The sequence below is a fragment of the Triticum aestivum genome, chromosome 1D (assembly GCF_018294505.1).
Source record: "Triticum aestivum cultivar Chinese Spring chromosome 1D, IWGSC CS RefSeq v2.1, whole genome shotgun sequence".
Lineage (NCBI taxonomy): Eukaryota > Viridiplantae > Streptophyta > Magnoliopsida > Poales > Poaceae > Triticum > Triticum aestivum.
The window spans coordinates 448111515-448122815 of NC_057796.1; the positions used below are offsets into that span (position 1 = coordinate 448111515).

The window sequence follows — 11301 nt, forward strand, 5'->3', positions numbered from 1 at the left end:
CCAGCATTGGAACTAAATAACCTTTGAGTGAGGCGGGAAACCGGCTACTCAAAGCGGTGAGTGCCAGTGAGCATTTGTGTAATGTACGTACTAGCGCTGCCACAGTGCCATAAGTTGCAACAAGCCATCTTCCTGCGCCAAAATGATGTGAAAGCGCCAGTGTTTCTTTCGCCATAAGAGCAAAACTAGTACCACTAATGGAAGTTGAGCCCACATTGCCATGTGAACGAGCCCACATCTCGCAGAGAAAACTGAACTTCTCTAAAATGATGTCTTCTTGAACGCCAGTTTTCCTTTCACCATAGAAGCAAAACCATCACTACACTAGTAATGGAAGCAGCGCCATTTGTTTATCAGATCCCCAGCTCCCACTTGGCACTGCCATGTGAACGAGCTCGCATCTCGCTGGAAAAACTGTTCCATTCCATCTCATTCTCGAGGGAGGAAAGAGAGACCCATGGCCTGTCTTTAAAAGCAGCGCTCGAGTGCCAACTACAATGGCAGAGCGGGCAGAGAGGAGAGGTGGCCGGTAGCCGGTAGTTAACCAGCACTGGTGCTCTGCTCCGGTTCTTCTCTCCCCTGCACACACACAGCGCACAGTTGTTCGCTCGCTCGCCCATGGCTGCCATCCTCCGCTGCTGCCTCCTGCTGGCGGCCCTGGCCGGCCTGCTTCTCGGCAATGCCGCCGCCCTGCCGCACCACGGCCCCGCCAAGCACGACTACCGGGACGCCCTCACCAAGTCCATCCTCTTCTTCGAGGGCCAGAGGTCCGGCCGGCTGCCGCCGTCCCAGCGCGTGTCCTGGCGCCGGAGCTCCGGCCTCTCCGACGGCTCCTCCGTCAAGGCGAGCGCCGCCGGCCGTTCTTGCTGCGTTTCTCCTGCATTGCGTTGCGTTCAATGGCTGACATGTTGGCTGGCTGTTTTCAGGTGGACTTGACTGGAGGGTACTACGACGCCGGCGACAACGTCAAGTTCGGGTTCCCGCTGGCGTTCAGCTCGACGATGCTGGCGTGGAGCGTGCTGGAGTTCGGCGGCATGATGAAGGGCGAGCTGCAGCACGCCCGGGACGCCGTCCGCTGGGGCGCCGACTACCTCCTCAAGGCCACCGCCCACCCCGACACCGTCTACGTCCAGGTCCGTCCCTCATTCCGGCACTGTTCATCGATTGATGCATGGCGCGGGTGCTCCTCGCCGCAAAGTACAAAGCCATGTGGACCGGACCACTCCCCAACTCACTGTGAGTGTGACCGACTGTCGCCAGGTCGGGGACGCGGGCAAGGACCACGCGTGCTGGGAGCGGCCGGAGGACATGGACACGCCGCGGACCGTGTACAAGGTCGACCCCAGCACCCCCGGCTCCGACGTCGCCGCCGAGACCGCCGCCGCGCTCGCCGCGGCCTCCCTCGTCTTCCGCAAGTCCGACCCGGCCTACTCCAGCCGCCTCGTCGCCCGGGCCAAGAGGGTACGTACTCCTCCACTGTCCGCACACCACATCCACCATTGCCTCTGCTGCATCTTTCTCAGCTGCTCTGCTCCGCGTAGGTGTTCGAGTTCGCTGACAAGCACAGGGGCGTGTACAGCGCCAAGCTCTCGTCCTACGTCTGCCCCTACTACTGCTCCTACTCCGGATACCAGGTAGGGTCCGCCATTATTGTCTTTTTTTCTCGCTCTGCTTTCCCTCCATTGGCTGGCTCCACAGGCCTGTGAGCGAGCGAGCATGGGCGCCAGCGCCATGCATGCGCTCTGCCCTATGCTCGCCGTCGTCCCGTCTGCTTTTCCAGTTTTCCTCCTCTCGTCTCGTGCCGTTTGTTTGTTTAATGGGAGGGACCGACGAATGAATGAATGGATGGCAACAGGACGAGCTGCTATGGGGCGCCGCATGGCTACACCGGGCCACCAAGAGCCCCGTCTACCTCAGCTACATCAAGGTGAACGGCCAGCTCCTCGGCGCCGACGAGCAGGACAACACCTTCGGCTGGGACAACAAGCACGCCGGCTCCCGGATCCTCCTCTCCAAGTCCTTCCTGGTGCAGAAGGTGGGCGCGCTGCAGGAGTACAAGGCCCACGCCGACGGCTTCATCTGCTCCATGGTGCCCGGCACCCCCACCGACCAGACCACCTACACCCGCGGCGGCCTCCTCTTCAAGCTCAGCGACAGCAACATGCAGTACGTCACCTCCAGCTCCTTCCTCCTGCTCACCTACGCCAAGTACCTCGTCTCCGCCAAGAAGACCGTCTCCTGCGGCGGCGTCGCCGTCACGCCCCAGCGCCTCCGCGCCATCGCCAGGCGCCAGGTCCGGCTCACCTTCTTGGTTCTCCATCATCGTCGTCGTCAACAGCAGAGCAGAGCATAGCCGATCGTCATGTCGTTTGTTTCTCATTCCTGTAGGTTGACTACTTGCTGGGGAGCAACCCGATGGGCATGTCGTACATGGTGGGGTACGGCGCCAAGTACCCGAAGAAGCTCCACCACCGGGCCTCGTCGCTGCCCTCCGTCGCGGCGCACCCGGGGAAGATCGGCTGCTCGCAGGGGTTCACGGGGCTCTACTCCGGCGCGGCCAACCCGAACGTTCACGTCGGCGCCGTCGTGGGCGGGCCCAACCAGAACGACCAGTTCCCGGACCAGCGCAGCGACTACGAGCACTCGGAGCCGGCCACCTACATCAACGCGCCGCTCGTCGGGGCCCTCGCCTACCTCGCCCACTCCTCCGGCCAGCTCTAGCCTAGCCGCATTATCTTATCGGTCCCAAGATGAGATTGTTCGTTGCCTTGATTGTTCCGGCGATCTAATTGATTGCCGTGAAGTGATCCGGAGACCCCAGTGCAAGCAAAACAAGGGCACGCACGCACTAGTGGGTCTTGATTTATCCTTCCTACTACTTACTGCTTTAGGTGTTCCTTTGAGTACAAGTGCTAAGTACTGTACGCCCAACTGTGGTTCATGTACTGCCGTCGTTGTTGTTGCAACTCGCAACTCAATTGTGAAATCAAGTCTTTATATCATGTGATTCTACTTGATGCTTACTTTGACCGGTTGCTGTGTCTGTAATGTGCAGCTCTGTTTTATTTGGTCTGTTGCACTGTGAAGCATACACGCACCAGAGGTCAGGTTATCATCGTAAGACCGGTCAATGGCTGCAAAGCTCGCAGGTTTCAGATGACATTGTACTCCTCTAATTAAAAATAGTGACACTCTTAACAGCGGAGAGTATCATTCACCGAGAAGACAACGACCATACATAGCCAGAGGAGCGGTCAAGATCAACGAGGTGTACAACCGAATAACTGAAACGCAGCGGTGATCTGTTGCGTGATCCGCATGGCAGTGACGACTCGTTGTACCTCCTAGCATAATTGCCCAACTGTAGATGCTCCGCCGTGACGTCCTGCCACATCCATTTTCTTTTATCTCTGTACCAGCGCATGAGTATAACTAAAAGGATTTACAATTTCATACTCCCTCCGTTCCTAAATATTTGTCTTTCTAGAGATTTCAACAAATAACTACATATGGAAGAAAATGAGTGAATCTACACTCTAAAATATGTCTATATACATCCGTATGTGGTAGTCCATTTAAAATCTCTAAAAAGGAACGGAGGGAATAGGAAACTAAAATAAGAAATCCGGACGCTAACCCAAATGTTGAGACCGATCTGGACGTCCAAAACTCTACAAATCTAAACCAAACGGGGATGATTTGGGGGAGTCCAGAAATACGCCATGTCGGACTCCGTCACCCTTCTCCCACCCAACCGTCCGCTCTCTCACCCAAAAACCCCTCTCCCACTGCCTCCGCCCATTCTCTGCGACGCATTCATGCATGCCAGAGCAGAAAATGATCGGGCGAACAGCTTCCAACCCGCATTTTTGCCGATTAACCGGTCGTCCGCTTGCCATGCAACACATCGGTGCGGTGACCGAGAAGCTTACTTCGGCCACCCACATTCAACCGGCCGCTTTGCCTGCCCGGGCTATTTAAAAGTCGGCCGACAACTCTCCAAAACCCTACCACTGGTCCATGGCGCAGAGGTACGGGCCAACCTCCATGCTCTCCGGAGTAGAGCTCGAGCGAGTCTGAGATGGAGGATGAGGAGGAGGGTGACCCCCTGGCAATGACGGAGATCGTCATGTAGGAGGCGGAGGATGAGGAGCATACGCCGCACTGGTGCAGGAGCCGTCGACGTCTGGTTTCACCTTGTTGCAGGCGAAGCAACACTATAACCGTGTGCTGGCCGAGGTGGAGCAAGAGAAAAAGGTGGCACCGATTTACGGGGCTGTTTGGTTTGCGACTAGCATTGCCAAAGATTGCCACACCTAAGGTTAGGCAAGTTTGACCAATTTAGGTGAGTGTTTGGTTCAAGCCACACCTTAGGCAAGCCACACTAGGGCCCCACATGACATACACACAAAAAGTGTGGCAAGATTCCCTTAGGCTTGCCAACTTGTGGCTCTCATTTTAAAGAACTAACCTTATGCAAGTTTGGCAACATTGTATGGCAAAGTGTGGCATTGCTAGGCCTAAAACCAAACGGCCCCGATGCCCGCATGGCCGACAGCTGGTCCTCCGCTGGTTAATGGTCCTCGAGGAGCGCCAAGTTCTGCCTACTGTAGGAGAAGCATCGGTACAGCTTGGCGCTCCTCGAGGACCATTGACCAGGGGAGGACCAGCTGTCAGCCATGCGGGCATCCGGAGATGACGTTGCTTCCATGGTCGCGATGGATTCGGGACTTGCCGACGAGCAGCGGGCGGTGCTCGAATCCGTGCACAACAGCCACGCCATTTCTCGTGAGCACTGATAGCTCCGTGTCAACAAGGCAGAGCGCAACCGCCTCTTCGACGCATTGGAGGCGGCAACCGACGACACCAAAGTCGGCAACTCCACCTTATTTGCGCCGCCCCGTATCAATGACGAGGCCATATCGTCGAGTGCGGGGATCGTTCAATTGACCTCCACCGGTCACAATGACGAACAGGTGGACTCCAACGGGAAGGGGTAGAGTAATGCGTGGGACACGTTAGAGTCCGGTCCTTTTGCTATGTAAAAGTTGATCTAAAATGAATGAAAATTGTGTCCTCTTTTATTCGGTAGAGTTGGATGGCGTCCACCCCATCTATTTCACGGTATACAGACACATGACACATCCGAACGCGTCCGCGGACATTTGGCGACGTTCGTTTGAGTACTCCCGCATTGAAGTTGCTCTAAGATGCATCAAGATAATTGTACCATCTAAACATCAAACATGCACCAGGAGACGATGCCAGAGCTAGGGGCCTTAAATAAATGAATTTCCCGCCAGGAAAGAGATCCAATCCAAGATTGGATCAGGCTATAAAAATGTCTGAAACCAGAGATCCATCATCCAGTCCGGCTATACCAGCTGGTATATTCTTTGACAGGACTCCATCCCCAATGATCCAGGAGAGAAAGTACAAGCATCTCACGTGAAGCTGTTCAAAGCAGCCGCCCTTGCCATGTGTTCCTGAATCCAGTGGATCTTATAATAACTTGGAAACAAAAATGTTGAATCTTAATCTTTTCTTTCACCCTTGCAGGAGCTGCTAATTTATCATAAAATGCACTGGGGTTTAGAAAGTTAACTGGACGCATTTTCGTCAGCTGAATACGTCCAGTTGTAGGCTCCTCTGCTGAGCAGAGATCACATGATGGGCGCATGCTTTCAATGCCAACGTAACGTGCGCCTGACAAACCTTCTATCCATCAGCAAGTGCCAAGTAATATATGCTCCAAATCGGAAGTACCACAGCCTAGGGCCGCTCGAGACGGTCAGTCACTGCGGCATAGGAGGACGAGATGTGCTGTGAGACTCTGACCGGGAGCAGTAAACTACTACTCACAGAAACCATATTTGCTCTTCCCGCCAAATTCAATTGCTCTCCTCTGAGACCGGCTTCCCGCCATACTCAATCTTCTTTTCCTAGTCCCGTTCCCGCCAACGTCGAGTACCCAAAATTAAGGCCAGACCAGTAGCGGTTTGTTACGTCTGTACTACTAGCTATAGCTACCCGGATCAAGAAGCAGCCCTGATGACTGATGTGTTTTAACTTTGCCTGATTCTTCTACTCGTACGTATGGTACATATGCAGCAAGTTGGAGTATATTTTCTTGATTCTTGGGGGCCACGAAATAAACCGCATAAGGAAATTGGAGGGACATGTCAGAGGATAAGCACGTACACATGGATGTATGTGTGTTGGGAGAACATGGGATGCCATTGGGAGGAGTGGTCACTCCTGGTCAATTGGTAAATGCATATTTGGTTCGCAGTTCTGAAAACATTGGGAGAGAAAAACACATCAGTACGATAGAAATGCAGGTGCAAAACGGTAGACGGGAGAGGACAAAAAAATAATAATTGATTCAGTCCGAGACACCGTTGTACTCTAACCCACGTTGTACTCTAACCCAAATTGTAAAAGCGACCGTGGTTGTCTAATCTCTGTGACCTCTGTACTCTTGCTATTGACCCCATTGAAGGGTGAGAACATATGAAGGATCCGACATGCAATCCCTTCCAAGAAAAGCACAAAAACTGATAAAAATCTCAAGCTTCCAAGGTGTTATATCGCAAGATCGGGAGGGTTTGGTGCACTAGGTCAGGAAAGCCGCTAAGGAACTCACAAACTCTCGAATACTAGGGGGAAACTCGATTGATGTTGATGCATTTTCGGTTAAGTAGGATATGCGTGCTAGATATAGGTCACACATGACAGTTCGCGAATCCCATCGCATAGGTTATTACGTGGGATGAATTAAGTAGTGCCATGGATAGAAAATCCTACCCATTGCCTATAGGATGAATGGGAGGTGAAGCGTACAAATCACACCCCGCACCATAGAATGGGCTAGCCCCGTAACAACACCACAGACATTTCAGCGGTCGTTCTATTGGGTTTTACATAAGTTCTTCTTCCGATTTTAGTGTTTTTTTTTTCTTTCTCGTCTTTATTCTATTTATTTTTCCTTCTTTTTTCCGTTTTCCCCTTAAAAATTCCATTTTTTTCATTTTTTGAACATTTCTAAAAGATCTTGAATATTTTAGAAATGCAGGAACATTTTATAAAATTCATGAACATTTTTAGATGTTCAAATCATTTTTATTATAAGCTTTAACGATATTTTCTATAAAATTGGAGATTATTTTTCGAATATTTTTTTATTCCATAGTAATACTTTTCAAATCTCTCAAAATACATGAACCAAACTATGGTTGGATGGTTGGAGGGCCAATGGTATCCCCAGCCCATGAGGGTTCAAGTCCCGATACTTGCATTATTTCTGGATTTTTTTCCAGTATTTTCAACGATCCGCTTTCAGTGGGAGGAGACGTTCCCGTCAATGACGAGACACCTACGGGTGTTCATCTCTACTACTAAAGGAGAATCAAACGTCGTGATGGTTCGACCTCCGGTAATACCCCGCGCCCACGTTCGATGACAGGAAAAAAAATAACTCCACGATCTCCACCTCCTCCCCGACTTTCCCCTTCCCCAGACACGACCCATCTGCAAATCTTCTCCCGCACCCACCCTGCGCCTCCCTGTCCAAAGGACGCCACCACTCTCCGGCGATCCCCCAACACCTCCTCTTGTGTGGGAGTAACTCCCTCTACGCCCGTATATTATGTGCCGACTCGCCCATGGACCTTTTGGGCATGGTCGGGACCGGCACCGCACCACGACGGTGGAGGCAGCGACTAAGGTCTAGGAGGAGAGGCACAGGAGCTGCAGCGGTGGAGGCCGTCACGGAGGTCGAGGAGGAGGAGAAGGGCTCGACGGAGTGTGCCCTTGCCAGAATGCCCACGTCGATGGGCGCCACAGCTCTCGCTGGTGGGGTCAATTTCGCCGCGCCTCATCGCCCTCAAATCCCCAAAGATTTCGATCCCGTGTTTATCCCCAAAGAAATTGTTGCAGTCGGCCTCCTCCTTCATCGCTCGCATCGGCCAATCCGACATCTCCTTATATCCTCTCACCCACGGTCTCTCACTTTCTCGGCGCCGACCCCTGCTCCGTCTCCGCCCGCCATCCCCTTGACCCGAGTCGTCTTCCGCTGCAAATAGATAAGTCGGCAAGCTCACTGAGGCCCATGGCCCGGCTACACTTGCCGGAGCCATCATCAGGGACCAAGCAAGCCAACTCGCATGACGTGCTTACAGCATCTCGTCGATGGCTGCGGTGAGGGTGCGTGCCACCCAGACAAGGACAAGGTAGGGCCAACAACCTGGACTTCAGGACGCATTGTCAAGGGTGCGTTGATCTTGATCCTCTCATTTGTTTTTGTGATTCTCCTGCAGGTACGTGTAGCGCCTATTGCTCTTGCATTCCAGAAATTTTGATAAATTGTGCGGTTCTTATATTCTTACAGTAGCACACCGTGTGATCCTCTACCTCTTAAATGTTTACTGGGATCTTCCTTGCCTTGTCTTTCACACAACCATGATTGATTGGGCGTTTGACTACGGATTGGGCAATTTCAGTGGAGGAATGATTTTCAGATCAAGTGGAAAATAAACTGATTCTTCATCTTTTTTTTTGTTCGACACAAATATATGCCATGGGTCTGATAGCAGATTGAAGAGCCGCTTAATGAAAGAATATATTTGTACCAAATGTATTTGTACCCATAGTACTAATGCTGTGTGTTCTTCTGCCATCAGGTGATTGAAGATGGTTGTGACCAATTTCAGAGGAGCAAAGCCATTGCACATTGTTGGTAGGAATTGGGATTGGAAGATATTCGATTGAGCAACTCCTTTGTTCTTTGATTATAGGTATACTCCTATCTTTGTGGAAAGTACAAGAAGAATAACAATTATTAATGATAATTGTTCTCTAGGTGTTTTGGTGAGATAATAGAAACAAGCTTCCTGAAAGAGGAGATAGGCAATACCACTAATTCTCATATCGCTATATGCTCTCATGTTGTAGATTACAAGGAGCCGTACGACCTACAGAAAGTGATGCATTATGAGATGGGGCAAATTAAATGAAAAATTGTGTTGCCATGCCAAATGTGTGCAGCGCGCCACCATGTGGATCTCCTCGGCGTCGATTCAATAGCACGGACCTAGCAGCAGTGTGGCGGTGGGCAATAATTGTTGGGGAACGTAGTAATTTCAAAAAATTTCCTACGCACACGCAAGATCATGGTGATGCATAGCAACGAGAGGGGAGAGTGTTGTCCACGTACCCTCGTAGACCGACAGCGGAAGCGTTAACACAACGCGGTTGATGTAGTCGTACGTCTTCACGATCCGACCGATCAAGTACCGAACGCACGGCACCTCCGTGTTCTACACACGTTCAGCTCGATGACGTCCCTCGAACTCCGATCCAGCCGAGTGTTGAGGGAGAGTTTCGTCAGCACGACGGCGTGGTGACGATGATGATGTTCCACCGACGCAGGGCTTCGCCTAAGCTCCGCAACGGTATTATCGAGGTGTAATATGGTGGAGGGGGGCACCGCACACGGCTAAGAGATCTCAAGGATCAATTGTTGTGTCTCTGGGGTGCCCCCTGCCCCCGTATATAAAGGAGCAAGGGGGAGGCAGCCGGCCAAGGGGAGAGGCGCGCCATAGGGGGGAGTCCTACTCCGACCGGGAGTAGGACTCCTCCTTTCCTTGTGGGAGTAGGAGAAGGGAAGGGGGAAGGAGAAAGAAGGAAGGGTGCGCCCCCCTTCCCTAGTCCAATTCGGACCAGACCATGGGGAGGGGTGCGGCCACCTTTTGAGGCCTTTCTCTCCTTTCCCGTATGGCCCATTAAGGCCCAATACGAATTCCCGTAACTCTCCGGTACTCCGAAAAATACCCGAATCACTCGGAACCTTTCCGAAGTCCGAATATAGTCGTCCAATATATCGATCTTTACGTCTCGACCATTTCGAGACTCCTCGTCATATCCCCGATCTCATCCGGGACTCCGAACTCCTTCGGTACATCAAAACTCAATAAAACTGTCATCGTAACGTTAAGCGTGCGGACCCTACGGGTTCGAGAACTATGTAGACATGACCGAGACACGTCTCCGGTCAATAACCAATAGCGGGACCTGGATGCCCATATTGGCTCCCACATATTCTACGAAGATCTTTATCGGTCAGACCGCATAACAACATACGTTGTTCCCTTTGTCACCGGTATGTTACTTGCCCGAGATTTGATCGTCGGTATCTCGATACCTAGTTCAATCTCGTTACCGGCAAGTCTCTTTACTCGTTCCGTAACACATCATCCCGCAACTAACTCATTAGTCACAATGCTTGCAAGGCTTATAGTGATGTGCATTACCGAGTGGGCCCAGAGATACCTCTCCGACAATTGGAGTGACAAATCCTAATCTCGAAATACGCCAACCCAACAAGTACCTTTGGAGACACCTGTAGAGCACCTTTATAATCACCCATTTACGTTGTGACGTTTGGTAGCACACAAAGTGTTCCTCCGGTAAACGGGAGTTGCATAATCTCATAGTCATAGGAACATGTATAAGTCATGAAGAAAGCAATAGCAACATACTAAACGATCGAGTGCTAAGCTAACGGAATGGGTCAAGTCAATCACGTCATTCTCCTAATGAGGTGATCTCGTTAATCAAATGACAACTTATGTCTATGGCTAGGAAACATAACCATCTTTGATTAACGAGCTAGTCAAGTAGAGGCATACTAGTGACACTCTGTTTGTCTATGTATTCACACATGTATTATGTTTCCGGTTAATACAATTCTAGCATGAATAATAAACATTTATCATGATATAAGGAAATATATAATACTTTATTATTGCCTCTAGGGCATATTTCCTTCAGTCTCCCACTTGCACTAGAGTCAATAATCTAGTTCACATCGCCATGTGATTTAACATCAATAATTCACATCACCATGTGATTAACACCCATAGTTCACATCTCTATGTGACCAACACTCAAAGGGTTTACTAGAGTCAATAATCTAGTTCACATCGCTATGTGATTAACACCCAAAGAGTACTAAGGTGTGATCATGTTTTGATTGTGAGATAATTTTAGTCAACGGGTCTGTCACATTCAGATCCGTAAGTATTTTGCAAATTTCTATGTCTACAATGCTCTGCACGGAGCTACTCTAGCTAATTGCTCCCACTTTCAATATGTATCTAGACCGAGACTTAGAGTCATCTAGATTTAGTGTCAAAACTTGCATCGACGTAACCCTTTACGACGAACCTTTTGTCACTTCCATAATCGAGAAACATATCCTTATTCCACTAAGGATAATTTTGACCGCTGTCCAGTGATCTA

The 11301-nt window shown here is 50.8% G+C and overlaps 1 protein-coding gene across 1 annotated transcript; it reads left to right on the forward strand.

Annotated features, from left to right (window-relative positions):
• Positions 1 to 408: 408 nt before the first annotated feature.
• LOC123182813 (endoglucanase 3) lies at positions 409 to 3002 on the forward strand. Its single transcript, XM_044595483.1, has 6 exons — positions 409 to 843; positions 927 to 1133; positions 1261 to 1461; positions 1542 to 1634; positions 1856 to 2293; positions 2389 to 3002. The coding sequence occupies exons 1-6, from the start codon at positions 619 to 621 to the stop codon at positions 2719 to 2721; spliced, it is 1497 nt and encodes a 498-aa protein (XP_044451418.1). The 5' UTR covers positions 409 to 618; the 3' UTR covers positions 2722 to 3002.
• Positions 3003 to 11301: the final 8299 nt, after the last annotated feature.

Coding starts and splice junctions, on each gene's coding strand:
- LOC123182813 (XM_044595483.1), top strand. CDS start 619: ATGGCTGCCATCCTCCGCTGCTGCCTCCTGCTGGCGGCCCTGGCCGGC. Junction 1,134..1,260: donor CCGACACCGTCTACGTCCAG/GTCCGTCCCTCA, acceptor GACTGTCGCCAG/GTCGGGGACGCGGGCAAGGA. Junction 1,635..1,855: donor GCTCCTACTCCGGATACCAG/GTAGGGTCCGCC, acceptor GGATGGCAACAG/GACGAGCTGCTATGGGGCGC.